This window comes from Prosopis cineraria, unplaced genomic scaffold (genome assembly GCF_029017545.1).
Source record: "Prosopis cineraria cultivar Desert tree isolate PC_DT_omini unplaced genomic scaffold, ASM2901754v1 PC12, whole genome shotgun sequence".
Taxonomy (NCBI): domain Eukaryota; kingdom Viridiplantae; phylum Streptophyta; class Magnoliopsida; order Fabales; family Fabaceae; genus Prosopis; species Prosopis cineraria.
This window is the reverse complement of record NW_026555343.1, coordinates 3,595,629-3,615,955: the sequence shown is the minus strand read 5'-3', so window position 1 is coordinate 3,615,955 and position 20,327 is coordinate 3,595,629. Positions and strand designations below refer to the sequence as shown.

At 30.5% G+C, this 20,327-nt stretch overlaps 3 protein-coding genes across 3 annotated transcripts; all 3 read right to left on the bottom strand.

Moving 5' to 3' along the window:
* Positions 1 to 8,163: 8,163 nt before the first annotated feature.
* On the bottom strand, positions 8,164 to 10,109 carry LOC129287661 (uncharacterized). Its single transcript, XM_054923883.1, has 3 exons — positions 9,676 to 10,109; positions 8,630 to 9,442; positions 8,164 to 8,444 (listed from the first exon to the last, which is right to left on the bottom strand). The coding sequence occupies exons 1-3, from the start codon at positions 9,949 to 9,951 to the stop codon at positions 8,304 to 8,306; spliced, it is 1,230 nt and encodes a 409-aa protein (XP_054779858.1). The 5' UTR covers positions 9,952 to 10,109; the 3' UTR covers positions 8,164 to 8,303.
* A 3,090-nt stretch (positions 10,110 to 13,199) lies between these two features.
* On the bottom strand, positions 13,200 to 16,165 carry LOC129288292 (uncharacterized). Its single transcript, XM_054924806.1, has 4 exons — positions 15,972 to 16,165; positions 15,148 to 15,867; positions 13,848 to 14,675; positions 13,200 to 13,649 (listed from the first exon to the last, which is right to left on the bottom strand). Exons 1-4 carry the CDS (start codon positions 16,020 to 16,022, stop codon positions 13,200 to 13,202), a joined length of 2,049 nt encoding a protein of 682 aa, XP_054780781.1. The 5' UTR covers positions 16,023 to 16,165.
* A 202-nt stretch (positions 16,166 to 16,367) lies between these two features.
* LOC129288291 (probable disease resistance protein At4g27220) lies at positions 16,368 to 19,459 on the bottom strand. The gene is made up of 2 exons (XM_054924805.1): positions 16,601 to 19,459; positions 16,368 to 16,382 (listed from the first exon to the last, which is right to left on the bottom strand). The coding sequence occupies exons 1-2, from the start codon at positions 19,457 to 19,459 to the stop codon at positions 16,368 to 16,370; spliced, it is 2,874 nt and encodes a 957-aa protein (XP_054780780.1).
* Between the last annotated feature and the right edge of the window lie 868 nt (positions 19,460 to 20,327).

Here is a 20,327-nt window from a genome sequence, read left to right as displayed (position 1 = left end):
AGAAATGTTAACAAAATTTTTTTTATAATTAGGATCTCTTAAAATTATTTCAATAATAAAACTTGTCAACCAAACTAAAAAGGAGCTTAGCTCCACATTAATATATTTCACAATAATAAAATAAGACTGGAATCTAACTATAAAATAAGTGAAGCGCTAAATTTATAATTTTAATATAATATATAATTACATCCACATGAAGATTGCCCCCGTTATTCAAAAAGTAATGCTATCCCTCAATAATCAACAAAAGATACATGATTAACTACAATATTTGAGATTAAAAATTTTTTTAACCGAAAGTAATAATTCACTTTATTATAACCGAGCGCGCCACGTTATTTGTGATATATTCAATAAAAACATAATATTTAAATTATGTTAAATATAAATTAATTTTAACATTAATGATAATAAATAAAAATAAAAAATTAAATACACATTTTATTATAGAATATCAATTAAAATAATATTATACAAAGTTTTATTTAAACAATTTAAAATGTTTTAATTAAATAGATCTTAAATAATGTAATGCACTGCATCTACTTGAGAATTTCATTCGAGTCCGGTAACGTTGCAGTGGGATAATAACCCCCGCCCATGGACATAGAAGGAAGCAATTTTTGTAGAGCCCGTAACAAGGTGAAACATGCCACGTTGTCAGCTCTATGAAGTGGCTACAGCTTATAGATGAGCTTTATTATGAGTGAAAAGACAAGACGCGTTAAAAAAGGCTCACAACAACCCAGAGTCAAATATTTGTCTACCCAGTTGAACCTTCTTTAGTTGTGATGCGATACGATCCGTGTCTGAGGCGTCGGCGGCTTCGTCTTCCTAATCCCTCTTATTATTAAAAAAAAAAAAAAGGAGTCAAATATGTGTCGGCCATTCTTCGGGAAAGTGTCATGTAAAGATTTCTGTATGGAGAGTTTTTTATATAAAGAAATCTCAAAATGTAAAATTTCACATTCCTGTCTTAATACCTACTTTCATCATTTAAAAATATAAAATATTTTTAAAAAAATTAAATATAAAAAAAATATAAAGTATTATTAATCTTTTAAAATATTATTATTGCTTTTTTTAAAAAATATTTTTATTGATAGTAACTTTATATTTATTATAGGTGTTTAATAGGTGTAAATATGAAAAGATGAAGTTAGTTTAAAAGTAGAAAATTATTTTATTGGGGGATAAAATTTAATTAAAAGTAACTTAATTTTTTTAAAGGAGGAGTATATAAAAACAAAATTTTATAAAAAATAAATTTTCATAAATTTTAATAATTTAATAAGTTATTATTAATTATGTGTGCTTACTTATTAAAATTCAAATGAATACTTCTTTATACAAGCCTAATACTTGTACAATTAAACATATATTATCAGTTATAATCACTTATTAATTTTTAATTGGTTGTTTGTTAATTATGCAAGGTTAATTGTCAAAATCTAAATGGATGTTTATTTATGTAAATCAATACTTATACAATTAAACATGCTATTAGTTTGTGTAACTTATTCATTTCCAAATAAGTTGCTGTTAATTACATATGATTATTTGTTAAAACTCAAATAAGTACTTGTTAATATATCCATATAATTTTTAGAGGTAATTAGATCTTGTCTCACATAATCTTATTTTCATATATTTGTTCCGTTAAAAAATGTAAGGAGTTGAATGTTTTAAAATATAAGGTATTTTTAATATTTTAATGTGTAATTAATTTTTTTTTCAAAAGTATTGATAATAAATAAATTATTTTATATATATTTTTAAAAAATATCTTATTAAATATGAGTAAATATAACGGATACTTGTTAGTAAATGATTAACACGTACAAGTATCTATTTAATTTTGACAATAACCTATTCGTGATTGACAATAAAACATTAATACATTTAAAAAATAAAATGAGTGAAGTTTTAAAATCTCTAATTTATAATTGTCTACGTCAGATTAACAAGTGACATTTGTAAGATAACAATAATTCATTTGAAATTAATAAGAATCTGTTTTGATTTTAACAAGTTAGAAAAAAATGATAGGAAGAGTTTAGTCATTTGCTGACAAGTATTCATTTGATTTTGACAACAACTTATTGGTGATTGACAGCAATATAGTGGGACGTTTAACAAGTAAAATGAGTGAAATTTTGAAGCCCCTAATTTATAATTATTCATATCAAATTAACAAGTAAAAAGTTTCGTTCAAAAATTAACAATATACATTGGGTTATTACATAAAAGTAATTTTATGCTTGATTTACTACTTATAATTTTTTTTTTGCCACATATATATTGAAGGGTTTGGTGGCCGAGGGTCATGGGATTAAACTTACCATTGGCCACCTAAAAACCTCAATTTTAAAATTAAATGTTGTTGGAGTCAGAACTCTAGTGACCCTACTGGTAGTAGGGGTTTCGACGACATCGCCGCCAGCGGTGATTCAATAGCTGGCTCCGACATCGAAGGATTTTTTTTTTATTTTTTTAAATTGAGAGGCATTTCGATCATTTCGCATGTGAAATTCAAATGTCAGAAGGACTAGAGAATTATAGAGATAAAAGCAAATTATTTAGTCCTTCTCTGATGTAAATTTCATACGATAGTCTTTGAATGTTCTTTTTCCTTAATTATACCTTGTGATGCTAGCATGAAAATGCATACAGCTATACATGACTAAACTGATAATCTCAGCCGTAAATATTTTTGGGAGCTTATCACATAAGACCCTCATAGGAGACATTACAGCATAACGGGCCCAAAACTTTTTCAAAGCTCATGAAACGCCCAAGGTTCCTAATTCAGTTAATTGTAATTAAGCTTTAGGAATCTATTATTTAAATGCCCTGATTTTTATATATTAAAAAAAAAAGAAAACCACTGCTGGAGCTTTGTCTCCCGCAACTAGACTAAAAAGAAGCTAAAATGTTTACAAGTTGTGATTTGATATTGATATGGTAAAGTTGGAATTTTGACAAATTATTAGTTGAAAAGTCTTTGAATAAACAATATAATATTGACAAGTAATTGTTTATTTTTAACTAACATGGAGATTTAACAACGATACTTTCTGAATTAACAAATTTTTTTGCCAAATAAAGTAAATTTTATTTTTCCATAAATAAAATTAGACAAACACTAATAGCTAAAACCAAAAAAACACTAAAAAAAACTTATAAATACAGCCTACGGCACAAAACTCACAAAAACAAAACAAAAAAGGTACAGCAAAGTAGAAAAGCAAAGAAACCAAGCCAAACCAACGGACAACAATACAGCAGAAACCAAAATCACATCAGCCAACAACACTTCTTATAATCACGAAGCTTACAGACCGTACACAGAGCGTAATATGAGCATGTTTGGATATCTTTTTAGAATCAATTTTAGATTTAAAATTATAGTTTTAAAAAATTTTATTCAAATATCTTAATTTTTCCAAACTCCATTTGGTTTTCAAAACTCCATTTGGAATAAGTTAAAATTTATTCCATTTTGAAAAATCCTTATCATAATTAATTCTTGAAATTTTATCCAAACATCATCACATTCTAATAATCAATTTTTTTCAATTAAAATCCAAACACACCCTGTAACATTTTCAAAATTAAAAACTTCCATGTAAAAAGCTTTGGAAACTAAATATGTAATATATATTTTATTTTGCATAATATAATTAAAAGGGCTTCATTGGTATGGTCATCATACTAGTTTCTGGTAACAAAACATTTAACTAGATTTACTTCTATTTTAATACTTGAAAGTTAACACTAAAATAAAAATTTTAAAAATAATTTATTTTAATGTCAACTCGATTTTTATTTTCTATAAATTAAAATATAAATAAATTTTTTTTAATTCAATTAAAATATATGAATAGTAACTTTTTTTTTTTAAGAATTTGTTGCCCCTAATGTTACTTTACTATGTACTCATGCATATTAAAAAAAAAAGTTACTTTCTTCGTTCAAAAATATAAGGCATTTTTAATTGAATCTTATCCTTAATAAAATAGTTACCTACTTTTAAATTAACTCTATCTTTTTATATTTACCCTTATTAAACACCCTACAATAAATATAAAATTATTATTAATAGGGACACTTTTAAAAAAAGTAAAAATTAAACCTCGAAAGACTAAAAGTGTCTTACATTTTTGAACATCTAACTTCTCAAAAAAAATTTATATTTTTAAACGGAAGGAGTAACTTTTATTTTCTCTCACCTCCTTCAAATTAAAATATTATTAGCTTATTATAGAATTTGTTGACCCAGGTATCACTTTCGTAAAAATGAAACATGTACTATAATGAATCTCTCTCTCTTTTATAACATAATATTATTTAGAATTAAATGATAAATTTGTCTTAGAAGTTTTTTTGCCGGGTGCAACAAATATATTTAACTTTAACTAACATAATGTTTAAATAACAGCTTTTCAAATATAAATTAAAAGAAGAATTCAACAAGCCGTTACCAATGTTAAAATAACAGCTTTTCAAATATAAATTATCTTCTATGGCACACTTCTTAAACTTATCTAAATTGTTGTCTTTTTGTCGTGTGTGTATATATGATTAATAAATAGAGCTATAATATCAATTTTGTAATTTTTAATTTAATATATGAAATATACATAATTTTTATTTATTTTTAAATTTAATTTATAATTTTAATTTATAAATAATATTATAACAAATCGTAACATATTATTTATCACAGTACATGTTTAATTTTATTTTTCTTAAAGCGATGCATGGGCCAATACATTTTAAAAGAGAATAAGATGATTATATTATATTTCAATCTGTATGACGTGAGAAATTGAAAAAAAATAATTTACATTTTTTAATATGTAAGGGGTTATTGTTGTTTATATTTTAATTTATATGGGACAACTAATGATAAATCTAGAAATATTTTTTGAAGAACAAATTTTCTTTTTCAATTAATTATGGAGAGGTAGAACTTAGCAGTAAGTTCATATTTAGCTTAATTTCAAAGTTTTTCCCCATATTAATAAAAAAAAAGCATAAACGGCCCCCTAAATTTGCCCTGAGTAACACCTTCTAAAATAAAATAAAATAAGTAATTATCTATATCTTTAATATATATGGAAAGATGATTTTAGCAATAAAATAAGTTATTTTTTAAATTTTAATAATAAAATAATAAAATCTAAGACTTGTGTACATTCAGATAATTTTTTTTAAATTTATATACTTTTACCTTTTAAATATTAAAATATTCTCGTCCTTGGCATTCAGAATAAATCTAGTTTTTTTAATGTTGTCCGCGAAGCTGTGTAACATGAACCGGCGCAGCGCGCAAAAACGATGTCGATCTAACACTTGGGACGTATCCACGCTGGGGAAAGAGGGAACAATTGCCTGAAATTTTAAAAAATTACACTCACTCCCTCAGGCCCTCTTTAGGATTGTAATTGCCTTCATAAAAAATTAATTGTCCCACATTTTTTTAAAAAATTATCCAGCATACATATTTAACAATATTATTTACCTTTTTATTTATAATAAAAATAAATTTATGATGTAAATGAAATTAATATATAATTTTAAACTTTTCACATAATTTATTTATATATTACTTTAATTATTACTTAAAATTATTTTTTTAAAAAATATTAATATTAATATTTGATATAAATATTGCTCTCGTTATTAAATTTTTCTATATCCGTCACTGACTAACGCAATACAGCTTCGTCTCCAAATTCCACCCCCACGTATTCTCTCTCTTATACTCTGTAAGTCTGTATGGCCATGTCATGAATCTCGGTGAAGGATAATTCCTCTGAATTCTCGCTTCCTCGATTCTATAAATATTCTTTTCTCTCTCTGTCTCCTTATATCTCTGTTCCTGGACAGTACAGCGGATCTAGAACTAGATCAACACCATCGATGTCTCTTCCCGGGGCTGGCGGCGGCAATGGCGGACTTGCCGACAGTCCGCCGGAGCTCTTCTTTCAGTTCCACGAGTTCTAGCGATCTCTCCGTCAGTGTCCAGGGTGACGAAGATATTCCGCCGAGAACTAGGAAGGAAATGGATCATGATGTAAAGAGATATTGCCACTGGACGTTCAGTTGATAATGGCGGCATTAGTTCTCCAGGTACGCAAAGTTTGGTCTGCAAGCTGTTCGGCCTCGGTTTTGTAAATCGACAAAGCATGTACCCCCTCATGTAGTTAACGTGACTATAAAGGACGACGAAATTAATTAAGTTCGTGCTTATTAAAAAATAATAGTATATTTCTGAAATTGTTTTTTTTTTAAAGTACTGCTCCTTATCATTAATACTTTATTTTATTTCTCTCTATCATTAATAATTATAATAAATTATTTCTCTTTATCATTAATAATTATAATAAGGTTACCTAAGAATTCAAATAATAATAAATAAATAAGAGATGAAATTTTAAAATCTATTGTAGGCTATATTCGGTATCCTGTTTGCAAGAACCAAACCATGATGTTGCTTTGCCCATTTTGCATTTGAATTAAACACGTTTCATAAACTATAACGCAAACACATCCTTAGTCGCCTGAGATTTGAAGACTGAAGCCATGGGTCAATGAAGTGAAGAGAGACTCTAAACGATGATTGGATCCTGGATCAAAGCCCAACCATACGTAAGCTAGCCTGTGCTTGAGTCCAAATTTTGGGCAGAATTGCAGTTCATCTCATGAATGTGGGACACAGCAACCCTGCTAAATCTGGCTATATTGACGATTCACTTCATGTGGTCATGACATAGGCCTAATAAACAATCATGATAAGTGCTTCTAAGTCTGCCTTGTCTGTGGTGTGTTGATGCTGATCCGAGGAGCTGTTTATCTATTCTTTTTGGAACATTACACATTCAATAACTAGGGTGAAGAATATACTATATAAATAAATCTAACTAAAGTATCCTATTCCTAGAGTAAATCTTTCCAAATTTCTCATCAAAGGAAATTGATCCAAGCGGTTTAATGAAGAGATTTGACTTCAATTACTTCACTGCTGATAAATTTTTTTTAACGTCTTTGTTGCATCCTAGCATAACAAGAAAGGACCATTGAACTCACATAAAAAAAATAAAAATTATTCAGTCATTGGACAGGTTTAGTTAGAAAACTGTCGAGTGGAATAGGATTATTTTGTTTTGTTAGCTAAATTATAAGTCTAAGACCTATCTGCAAAATTTCCAAGGCAATTTTTTTCCCCATTCTTAATGGCAAACTTACAGACCTCTTTGTTTATTTTTGGTTGTATTTTTCCAATTATTATTCTTTTACCCATTGCTTCCAGATACATCATGGAGGTGCAGGAACTACAGCTGCTGGGCTAAAGCTGCAGTAAGTAATTTATAGATTCTAAAATAAATACACATCACATCTATATCTGCTAGGACCGACTAAAAATGAAGTCTATTCCTAACTGAAAACAATGGCCTAATAAAATTATCAGAATCCAACACAATACAAGTGATGTAACACAAACACACTCACACTCACACTGACTTGAACAGAATAGGATAAGGGAAAAGAAACAAAAACAGAGACTTAGATGGGAGAGGGAAACGAGAACAGAGAAGGAGAAAAGAGAGAGATGTGACAGAAAACAGAGAAAGAGAGTTAAGGGAAGAGGGACGCGGAATTGAAGGGAGAGAGAGAGCTTTCAGAACTCATAATGCTTCAGATATTCATTCATCAATTCTGCCCTCAAATGCATTTCAGCATCTTTTTTATAGGCATGAGGTTTCTTTTCCCATGAGGAAACCTCTACCAACTTGCTAAAAACGAAGTTGTAAAATATTCCCAATTGCCTAAAAAGGAAACTGGCAACAACACAGCTATAATCATCTTCTCCTAAAGTAGCATTTTCCATATTTCTTATCAACAAGTTTAAGATTTTTAAGTTGTGACCCATTTTAACATAGACAAGTTTCATGTATTCTGATTCTGGTATTTTATTAAAAATAAAATAAAATTATTGTTGACATTGTTGTTGTCATTATTGTTGTTGTTGTTGTTGTTGTTGTTATTTTTATGGTTTCTATGTTTCTTGGCAGTGGCCGACAACTATAGTCCCATTCTATGGTGATCAACCATTTTGGGGGTAGCGAGTACATGCCAAAGGAGTTGGACCAGAACCCATCCCAGTTGATGAGTTTTTCTTCCTAAGTTGGTTGATGCAATAAATTTTATGCTACATTCTGAGGTGATATAATCTTTCTGAGATAGTTACTTTTAGGTTTGATAACATGAAAGCCAACAAAAAGAAGCACATTTCAGAAGTAAAGAAGGACCCTAACTTCTGCATGCATTGTCTGCAAATTACCAAACACTTCTTGCTTAACATGGCTGTACCACAATTCTCTTAGCTCAGGATATTCAGATAGCCATAGATACGTGAAACTACGGAATGCCACCTGTAAAAGTCGATGCGTGCGGTCAGGAAAAAAATAAATTAAAGCCGTTAAAGCAAACTAAACATAATACACAATTGTCATTTTCTAATTGTTTGCCCATCGCATTTTCGTGTTTCATGTCAAAATTTTTTTGGAAGGGGTTATTATGTGGAGCTACAAGAAAATTGAGTTAAATCAAAACATACCATGTCCAAAAACATCTTTTTAACCGTTCTGTTTAGGTCACCTTCCCAATATATGTTTTCATCTTCTTCCTTTGAAAGTATCTGTCGAAGCTTTGGAGTGATTGTGGTGGTCACAGAGAAGATGTTCATTCTTCGGCATTGCTTAACAACAACTTCCTTCAATAATGGAAGATTCAACACACAAATGCTGGAGCAAAACATCTTCAACATTGGCAAGAATTGGAGCTCCAAAATTTCTAAGCTGCTAAAATTAATTTCATCTTCCAACTCCTCCCTCTCTTCTGCCACAACTTTCTCTAACGAATAACAGTTCCTTATTTTCATTGTTGTTAATCTGGCAAGACTTCTTGCTGTTGATGAGGTAAAAAAGTGAACCAATCCACCACAATTTTGCACCACTAAATATGTCAGGTGACTAAAAGTTACAGAGGAAGGCACCAAGTGCTTCAATTTGGAACATCCATCCACACATAGGAAGTCGAGAATCTCAAGAATTGGATCCATTGGGAATCCTTCTTTACATATGTGCTGGAGTTCATGCAATTGATTGAGCGTCAATTCTTTAATTCGGGTTTGAATCTCATTTTGCCTGTCATGTTGGAACATCTCCTTGAAAGAACTATGTTCAACAAGCAGTGTTTGGAGAGTGGTTATGTTTTCTACGAACCAATATGGAAATGTAGCCTTCTCATCTTCAAAGTGGGTCAAATTAAGAGATATGAGTTTGCTGAAGTTCTCCCAAGAAAATTGACCTTGTAATATCATGCTAGCATCTTCATAGTTGAGCGCCAACATCTCCAAGTTTCGAATCACCTATACCATGTAAGTGCATGTAAACAAATGAAATATCTCAGGTAAAACAACTGTATTATATTAGAGATATTGTCCTGAGCAATGGGAAACGAGTACATTATTAATCAAATGATCTGATATAGCACACATAGCTATCTAGCTACCAAGCTTGATTTACTCTAGAAAAATTAGAAACCCATGTATTATTTATGTCTATGGTTTCATGTTCAGGGCATTACAATACAAATTCATACCTCTTCGAGTGGGAAAGGAGACTTTTGCATTGAGACTTGCAGATTACTATGAAGGACTCTTCCTTCGTGGCCAGTACCCTGTTTCATGAATAGCTCCCATTTGAAACAACCTCGGACATCTAATTGCTTCAATGACGGACATGCTAAACTGTGATTTCCAGTAAAAAACCCCTGGAGTTCTGTCAAATTCCAAAGGACTAATGAGCTCATATGATTAAATTCAAATTTGGGAGGACAATCTAAGGGCCTTGCTTTGGCTGAAACAATTTCCTTCATGTTCCCCGCATACTTTATGGTAATTTCTTCAAGTTGAGGCAATCCATGGCGATGGAAAATGGAAAAATGTATTCTAAAGCATTACAGTCTTCAACGAGTACAACTTGCAGATTATGAAGGCTAAGGCTTGTTTGAGAATCTCTACTCCACATTTGCTTCTGCTGTGCACATAACAAACCGAGTTTTGTAATTTACAAACTGTTCATAATTTCCAACTAAGCTTCCAGGTTTTAGAACTCATATAGGATAAGATTCTTGAAATTTTGTTTACGTATCTATACATAAAGTCAAATTTAGAAGAGTAGTAAAATGTAAGCGTTTCAATAATGTCTTGTTGAGTTCTAAAAACGGCATAAGCGTATTCAATAATTTGCTACTATGATTTGTAAGGTGGTTAGTCATGGGAGAGTCCACTATCTTTTTACAAATGTAAGTGTTTCATAGTAACTAATACTATTTGAATTAGAAGTGTCAATTACATATGGGAATGATGCACCACAAACTTTGATTCTTCAGCTATACATGTTTGGTATTCTAAATTTTTCTTGTGGTGTGATTTTTCCATTCAACATTAAAAAAATAGTATAATGTTGTATCTACTATTAATTAATTTTGATTATAAGTTGATCCAAAAATTATATCAATAAAGAATCTTGAAAATTAAAAAAAAAGGCACTAAAAGTTTTAAATAAATACTCTATAAAAAATTAATATTGATTAAGCCTCATAAATTACAAATAAAATTTAAGAAATTATTGTTATATTTTATTCATGTAAAAATCAAAAGTAACATTTTAACTTGCCACTTTGTTCAATTATCAAGTGATTGTTGAATCACGGTTGCTAGCAACAACACTAAGTAACGAAAAAATATTATATATGTTTTAATAATATCTTTTGCTTTCTACAAGAGTAAGAAATAACACGTCTCTCAAAATAATATTTCACTTTTTTGGGTTTATTTTTGTAATTTTTGGATTCTTTTATATAATTTCTTCAATCAACTAATGGTTAAAATTATCCTTTAATAATTATATATAAGGCAACATTACACCGTTTTCCATTATTAAAAGGGAACATTGTACCACAAAAAATTTAAAATACTAGACACTCTTATAGGAATAGTTAAGGCACAAAAATGTTGTATAACCCTATTTTAAAGAATTCAAAGTTTGTGGTGCATCATCTCCATATATATTTGACTCATCTAATTCAAATAGTATTAATTTTAAGGAACACATATATTTGTGAAAAGAAAATGGATTGTCATGTGACTAACTATTTTTAAATGAAAAAATATCAATCAAGGATTGTTGGAAGAAATTTACATCTATTAAGAATTACTTATTGTTAAAACTCGATTGAATACTTGTCGATTTAGGTTATTTTTATCAACAAATATTTATTTAAGTTTTAATAATAATTTATTTTAAGTTAACAATAGTTCATTCAAACTTTTTTTCATTCAAATTTTGATAACAACTATTTTTAATTGATATAAATTTTTTTCAGTGATTGTTTATCGTTAGTTTCCCTATTTAAATTTACAAACTTTTCCCTTAGTACAATGTCCCCTTCATCGCTCTCAACTATTTTCCAAAATTTAATGCGTTATTTGTTTGCAATATAAAAATAAAAGTTACAAATAAATCCCATCCCAAATGGACAATTGACAAAAATTATCATGAAATAAGATAATTATTCTAAAGTTCATAGGAACTTATTTGACAAAAAATACCACTCTTAACTATTTTCCAATAATTACTATGAAATTTTTATCTAACCTAGTGACAACTTTAGATGAAGAAAATGACTATTTTGATAAAGTCATTGACTAAAACTGACTGGTAAGTAAAAACTAACTTTCAACAAAGTTTTTAGTCAATCAAGTGTAAGATTTGTATGTAAGTGATTACTTTAGATGGAAAATGACTACTTTGACCAGATTATTGATTAAAATTGAGTAACAAATGATAACGAACTTTTTGTAACTTTTTTTATCAATCAAGTACAAGGATCTTTAGGTCGATGACAACTTTAGATGAAAAAATAAATACTCCAAATGAGGGAATGACTGAAATTAACTAACAAATGACAACTAAATTTTGCAATTTTTTTATTAGTAAAGTGCAAGAGTATGTAGGTTAGTGACTATAGATGGGTAAATAACCATATCAAATGCAGAAATGATTGAAATTGAGTAGCAAATGACAACTAACCTTTTTCTATTATTTTTTAGAAGGTCACAGGCAAAATTTTGCAAAAAAATTTATACAGAATAAGTTCCTAGAGTTTTCAAAGTAATTATTCCATTTCATAATATTCTTTTGTCATTTAGTTATTTTTGTGGGACTTATTTGTTATTCTCCCTAAAATAACTATAAATTTTTTGTCAAAGTTACACAAAATATTTATAACCATTTCAAGAAACAAACATTTATAACATTAAAATATCATTTTGACAACCAATCTAACTGGATACTAGGTAATTGTTGAATCACAATTATTGACAACAATGTTAAGTAATTAAAAAAATGATATATTTTTTTCAATAATATATTATTAAAATATTAATACTTTAATATGTAATAATTTAAATTTTATTATTATATCCATTCCCAAAATTTAAATATTATTTAATAATTCAAAACACATGCACTTGTAAATCATAGATACACTAATTAAGTTATAAATTTTTGGAGAATTTGTAAATGTAAAAAATTAGTAGTTGAGGCAATATTGTATTGTTTTCAAATGTTGAGATCAGACATTACACCATAAAAAATTTAAGATATTAAATGCTTCCACATGAATAGTTGAGGGGCAAAAATGTACATTAATTCAAAAGTAATTTGTAGAAAATGAAACTCTGATATGTGAAAATGTCTAAACCAATATTTACAATCTAAATCATTAATTGGTAATTATTTTGAATACTAATGTATGATTAAATACTTCAACACCATAAAAAAGATAAAATTCTAAAAAAACTAGAAGCAGAAGGACTGGTAGTAGGCATCAAAGCGTGCTACGAAACAAGGATATAAAAGCTAAGAGAACATATAATTATAACTATAATTATAATTATAATTATTAATTGTATGTTTGTGTTTAATTATTAATATACACACAAATTCCGTGGTAGGCCAAACACTATTTTCCTACTATGTATTGAGAGTAAATATGATGAAATTAAACATAAGAAAAATATTCAAAATATACAATCTGAACAAGTTAAGAAGCCAGTGTCATACCTGTTTAATGGAATATGCTGGTTGCTGATGCCGGATAGCACCTTCTTCATCTTCTTCTTCTTCTTCTTCTTCTTCTGTTGTTTCTCTAGAACTGACAATTTCTTTATAGTTGAGTTTCCATATGTCTTTAAGCATAGGTAGATGAAGGAGAGTTATTCTTTTCAGCTGAATGGTCTCCTTCACTATCACTTCCTCTCCATTCACGTTGCTTAAATCGAACACAGCTTTTAGTGAATCACATTCACTTGCTTCAAGCTCTTCTAAGTTGGATAGTGTATGCACCAAATTTAAAGGCAGCAGCACATCTGATAAAAACTCACATTTATGCACTACTAGCCTTTTCAAATTACCAAACACTTCTAGCTTAACTTCATGGCTGTACCACAATTCTCTTAACTCAGGGCATTGAGATATCTCCAGAGACACGAGGCCACGGAATCCCACCTGTAAACATTGATGTGTATGTTAGTTAAAAAGAAAAGTAAAGACCGTTAAAGCAAACCAAACAAAAACAGTTGGCCTTTTCAAATAGTTTATCCATAACAAGTTCCTGCTCTAGGTCCCAAAAAAAAAAAAATTTAATGGTGTTATTTTTTTCCCTCTTATATTTACAAGAAACTTTTGAACCAAATTAAAACATACCATATCCATAAACATCTTTTTAATTGTTCTGTTCAGGTCTCCTTCCCAATACATTTTTTCATCTTCTTCCTTTGATAGTATATTTTGAAGCATTGGGGTACTTGTGTCTCTCACAGAGAAGATGGTCATTCTTGGGCATTGCTTAACAACAACTCTCTCCAACAATGGAAGGTTCAACACACAATTGGTAGAACAAAACCTCCTCATATTTGGCAGACATTCAAGCTCCAAATTTTCTAAGCTACTGAATGAAATTTCGTATGCAGACTCATCCTTCTCTTCCGCCACAACTTGCTCTAGTGAATAGCAGTTGCTTATTTTCATTGTTGTCAATTTTACCAGACTCCTTGCTGTTGATGAGGTAATTAAGTGAATCAATCCACTGCAATGTTGTACCTCCAAGTACGTCAAGTGACTGAAAGTTACAGAGGAAGGCACTAAGTTTTTCAAATCAAAACAACTCGACAACTGTAAGCATTCAAGAAACTCAAGAATTGGATGTATTTGAAATCCTTCTTGACATATATGTCGGAGTTTAGGTAATTGATTGAGTATAAGTTCTTTGATCTGCGTTCTGATATCAAACTTTCTCTTCTCATCTATAGTTTTTCCTTGGAATATCTCCTTGAAAGAACTCCATTCAACATTTAGCACTTTGAGACTAGTTATGCTATGGATAAACCAATGGGGAAAAGTAGCTTGGCCATCTTCAAAATTTGCAAAAACAAGACATGTTAGTTTGCTGAAGCGTTTCCCTGAAAATTGATGGTGTAATATTATGCTTGCAGCCTCACTATTCAGGGCCAAGGTCTCCAAATTGCCAATCACCTGTACACAACATAGATGAAAAAAATGCTTGTTAAATGAAAAAAAACGTAAGACAAAGGATCATCTCCTTCTCCATGCTACAGATGCTATTTTTTCAAGCAAAGCTAGATAAAAAAGTAAATTCCTGAAGTCAGGCAATCATGCAGCGTATATTTTTTGGGTCTCAAAATACATCTAATTCTACTTTGTAACAATTTAATTTAAAGATTTGTTCTTAAAAATAAAATAAAAAATAAAATGTCACCGCAGAGCCACAGCTAATGGGTGGCGGCACAGGAACCAGTAGACTTGAATGGTTAATAATCTACTATACACTAGCAAGGCGGGAAGCAATTGATGAATAGGATTCTTAATCAAACTTGATTATGTTTTTCTAATATAGAAAGTTATCACATTAAAAAACATTGCATGTATCGAGATATTTATGGTTTTGAACTAAAATAAGTTATTTCTTATAAGAAAATGTCTATACCTCTTCAAGTGTGAAAAAAGGCTGCTGCATTGAGACTTGAAGTTCACTATCAAAAACTCTATCTAGGCCGCTTGCACCTTGTGCCTGGAAAAGCTTCAATTTCCCACAATTGCGGACATCTAATTCCCTTAATAATGGACATAGTAATCTATGATTTTGGGGAAAAAATCCCTCAAGTTCAAATAAGTTCCAAAGCACTAAAGAGGTGAAGTGATTATATTCAAATTTGATTGGACTATCAACAGAGCCTTCTTTGTAAGGGACAATCTCTTTCATCCTCCCTGCATTCTTTATGGTAATATCTCCAAGTTGAGTTGCATGCATCGCAATGAAGAAGGGAAAAAGGTATTCCAAGTTCTCACAGTTTTCAACACATATAAGTTGCAGATTATGAAAGTGAAGGTTTTCTGGAAAATCTCTACTCCAAATTTGTTTCAGCTTTGATAGCTGAGATAGAGATAATTTCCGTAGTCGTGTTGTCTTCCCTGCAATGCCTTTTTCGGAGTTGAATCCAAAAATCACTTGTACTGAGTTACAATCGCTGACCATTAATGTCTCCAAACTTTCAAGTGATTTCCCCATATCTATTGGAATTATATTCTCAAGCCTCTCACATTTGCTAACCTCCAAAGTCTTCAACCCATTGAATTGTAAGTGCCATACCTTTTTCAACCTTTTCATGTTTTTTATCACCATGGTCTCCAATTTTGAGAAGCAGACCTGTGGTACAATGTATAGTTTACTAGTCCGAAATATAACTAAGATCAAATAAATGTTTGATGTTAATGACATAACATTTTTAATTGAAATTTTAATCTTGTTACCTTTTCTAGTGCCATGTTATTTCTCCCCTTTGTAGAAATTATCTCCTCCATCACGTCACAGTTATTTACTTCAAGATGTTTAAGTTTTAGAAGACTTCCAATCACATTAGCTGAGAATAAGCATTTGAGGCCTTTACAATCCTCCACAATCAAGTTAGCCAAATTATGAATAAAATTGGTTTCGAAAAGGTAATCATCATCCCAAATATTTTCTAAATTGATTGAACTCAACTTCAAGGTCTCCAAACAAGAAAAATTAACCTGTGAAAAAGAAACAAATGATGGTTTCAACCTGATGGAAAATGCCAATTGAATTGTTTTAGCATGATGAAAATGTTGATAATTTTCATCAAAGAATGAATATGCATTTAATTAAAAAATTATATATATCATACGTCAGAGTGCTTCTATCTAAAATAAAATAAAATATAATAAATCAGATAAAAAATAATCAATAGTAGTCTTTTTTAACTATCAATAGTCTAATATATTCTGCTTCAGGATAGATTCATTTTCATTTAAAACATATCATACATGATCAATGTCATAGTCACATGATATGATTATGATGAAGTAATTTGTTTGGAATTGCAAATAAAAAATGATATATAAAATGAAAAAGAACATACCAGCTTGCCATTGAAAAACGATATAGGAACATTAGTTCTCAATGAATTCTGCTTAGCTGTCATAGAAGCCGTCAATTCATTTGAGCAGAAACCTTCAATGACTGGCAAATGACATAAACTCAAGGAGCGCATTGAATAAAACTCAATCTTATCATCAATAGCTATGTCACTATCTACATTTTCAACAAACACGATCATCTTCATTGAACTACATTTGGAAACTTTAATCTCAACAAGTTGGGAAAGAGCTTTCACCATTGAAATAGAGAACAGATATACCAATTGTTGGCAATTTTTGATTTTGATGACTGTGAGTTTGCCCAGGGAATTGACAGGAATCGGGCCATGACATATCTCCACTAAGTTATTGAGATTATAAAGTAATAATGTCTCCAATTTAGTGAACAAAACATGAGTTTCGTACCTCGCCATTGTGTTGATGATATGTTGAACTTCACCATTATTTTGGACGTGGAGATGCTTTAGTAGAGGAAATCCTTCGCTGTTCAAATTGAAAAGCACATTTGAAATGCCTTTTACTTCATCTAAGTTCAAATCTTCTACTCTTTTAATCAATGCTTTAATCCCGTATTCCAAATGAATGTTGCTATCTAGCTTAAGCTTTAGCAACCTTGTGGTCCCCCTGCTGGGAGACCAATCCCATTTATCTCCTATAACAACATAATATCTTTCCAACTTAACAAACATTATGTCGCTTGGCAAACTCCAAGCCTCACGAATTTGAATTTGTAAAGCAGTTAATCTTGTTAACTGCCCAAGCTCAGCAAGACTGGCATTTTTATTTTGCTTAGTTAAACTTTCCACCTCCCACTTAATTGAGGCATTGCCCATATAAAGCTCCTCTAATTTATTCAATGAGGGCAAAATATTGGGAGGGATGATCTCAATTCCAGAATTTCTCAAATCCAACATTCTTAAATGAGTCAATTTTCCCATTTCTCTTGGAATCTCCTTCATGGATGAATAGATGAAGCTAAGAATTTCTAAATTTATCAAGGCACCTATTCCAGTCATATCATTCAGAGTGCATTGATCCAAACATAATGTCTTAAGTTTGGTCAATGAAACAAGAGATATTGATGATAATGAAGATATGTTCAAGCCTGTTAAATCTAATGCCTCAAGATTTCTCATCCCCTCCAAAAAGGAATATGGAATTTCCAAAGTCCTATTTGAGCTATCTAAGTGGAAAAATTTCATATTGGGACAATGTAACGTATCAGGAAGCTTTTGAATAAAACACTGACTTAAGATTATATAGGTACACCTCTCAAGAAAATCCTTACTTGGCCAATCTTGCACCCTTTCTTTCGATGTGAAGACATATTCATGCCTAGAAGCAATTGAGACAGCTACTTCACAAACAAGGTCATGCATTTTAATCTCATCAGTTGCAATTACATCATCCGCAAGCAGCAAACAAGATGCCTTCAAGTCATCAATTATTCTATAAAGTCGATTTCTGGCATCTTCAATGGTATCTGTGTGTTTCAAAACGCCCAAACCAATTGCGTATTTCAACAAGTCACTAAAAAACATGGATGGTCCATGTACTCCACAGAGCAAGAATACTTTCTTCATTTCATCATCTTTCAATCGGTTGTAACTGAATTCAAAAGATGAAAAAACAGTCCCAACCTTGTCTCCATCAACTCTCTTTAAGTTGTTCAAAGCATCCTTCCAATAATGAATATTCTTGTTATATTTTAATGATTTGGCAATTGCGACAATCATAACAGGCAACCCTCCACATCTTTCCACCACTTGGGTCGCTATCCCTTGCAAATTAGCATCTTTGATAGCATCTCCAACCATATCTTCAAACAAATTCCATGATTCTGCATTATTTAATTCTTCGAGAGCAAAGTTCTCTTGAGTGTCATTCTTCTGTAAGACATCTAAATGTCTAGAAGTTAACAATAATTTGCAACCTTGATAAATCTCATTTTTTTGGGAAAAAGCTACATGTAAAGAAGCCAACGAGGATTTGCCAACCTTAAGATCTCGCTCAGAAGGAATTCCTAGCTTTTCCAAATCAATTTTCTCCCACAAGTCATCTAATATGATGAGGATATTTTTCTCCTTCTTTATCCTTGCACACAGGCGATCAGCTCTTCCAACTGAGGTCATCTCCTCCAAGTTGAAGTCTAACTGATATGCAATCTCATCCTGAACTCTTTTAAGATCTAATGTTTGGGATATGGTTGTCATAGCCACTACATCAAACAACTTGTCATTCTTAACTTGTTTGGCTATTACTTTTGCTAGAGTGGTCTTCCCTACTCCACCCCATCCATAAATTCCAACCTTGCTTACTTGAGGGTCACTTAGAGACGACATAACCTCCTTTTTCTTCATGTTTCTTGAGTCAAGAGTTTCAACGCCTCTAGTAGCAGAAATGACGTTTGGTATAACTAGAGGAGGATCATACCCAACTCCACCATCAAACCTTCCCTTTTCCTTCAGTCCAGCAATGGTGAATGCCATTTTCCTTGCTTTTCTACCAAGTTTATGTCGTGATTTCAAATTGGGAAAAGACCATTTCCAACACCACAGATTAGCATGATGAAGTTGTTCTTCGTAAAGTTTCTCTACTTTTTCCAAGGTCTCATCAACTCTTTTCTGCCAGCTCAGCACATCACTGTGAATCTCTTTTACCTTTTTTCTTTCTGCACTAACACCTTGCTCTATGCGCTCTTTGATTGTCTTCAACCCCTCAATTTGTTTCTCTAGCTCCTCAAAATTGTCTTTGTAGAATAATAAATATCCCACTTGCTTTGCTATAGGCATCATTGTTAACTCTACTATTTTCCCAACAACTGAACCGAGAATTTCCATTCTCACTTCCTGAATAAAATGACGAGAAATTTAATGCTTAGTTTTGTCTCCCCGGAGACACACACATACAAAGCACGCATACACACATACAAAGCACGCATACATATAAAATTGCTTGACTTTATTCAGGTGCCCTTATTTTTAAAAGTCGAGACTTGAAAAGAATAAAAAATGTTAGTATAAAAAGGCTTTTAAATCCTATACAAACTCAAGCTAACCTTTAAGCCCTTATAAATTTTTTAACTTTATTTACATATTTTATTTAAAATTTTGAATTAATATATGATAACAGCACAATTTATTAAATATTTATTAAACGAAATGAAGTTGGTGAGGTTGTTAAACTAGCACCACCTCTTCCAAGTAGACTTATTTATAAATGGTCTCATGTTTTATTTTTGAATGAAGATCTATGATAATAAGAACTAAAATTTTTTTAATTTTTTATAATAGACAATTTGGACTTTTATGATTTATATTACATTTTGGAATATGTATTATTTGAATTAAACTTCAAAGTTTATTATTAGCTTTTATCTATTTAATTAAGGATAACTATAAATTTTAATTTAAAAATTATTATGTAGGCTTTCGAGCTTGAGCCTAAGTCCTATTTATAAGAATTGAACTTTAAAAAAGTAGCGATTTTAAAACAAGAAGGTTTATAGATTTGAGTTCTTAAAGGTTGAGATCATAAGAGTTAAGTCTATAAAAATAGAGTTAATTGTTATTGACAATTTCACTTAACTTTGATCGATAAAAAGTGGTATGTTTATGATTGATAGTAAATCTGAAATTGCTCTCAAATTAGAATTCGAGTTGTCAATTAAGGTTTTGAATGGTTCAATGAAGTTGTGTATCATGTATC

What these genes read in the sequence shown, in the direction of transcription:
- LOC129287661 (XM_054923883.1), bottom strand. Translation starts at nt 9,951, where the DNA reads ATGAAGGAAATTGTTTCAGCCAAAGCAAGGCCCTTAGATTGTCCTCCC. An exon ending in CTCCTTTCCCACTCGAAGAG is followed by an intron (nt 9,443 to 9,675) that starts GTATGAATTTGT and finishes TACATGGTATAG; the next exon opens with GTGATTCGAAACTTGGAGAT. An exon ending in AAAAGATGTTTTTGGACATG is followed by an intron (nt 8,445 to 8,629) that starts GTATGTTTTGAT and finishes CGACTTTTACAG; the next exon opens with GTGGCATTCCGTAGTTTCAC.
- LOC129288291 (XM_054924805.1), bottom strand. Translation starts at nt 19,459, where the DNA reads ATGGAAATTCTCGGTTCAGTTGTTGGGAAAATAGTAGAGTTAACAATG.
- LOC129288292 (XM_054924806.1), bottom strand. Translation starts at nt 16,022, where the DNA reads ATGGAGGAGATAATTTCTACAAAGGGGAGAAATAACATGGCACTAGAA. An exon ending in CTTTTTTCACACTTGAAGAG is followed by an intron (nt 14,676 to 15,147) that starts GTATAGACATTT and finishes TGTTGTGTACAG; the next exon opens with GTGATTGGCAATTTGGAGAC. An exon ending in AAAAGATGTTTATGGATATG is followed by an intron (nt 13,650 to 13,847) that starts GTATGTTTTAAT and finishes CAATGTTTACAG; the next exon opens with GTGGGATTCCGTGGCCTCGT.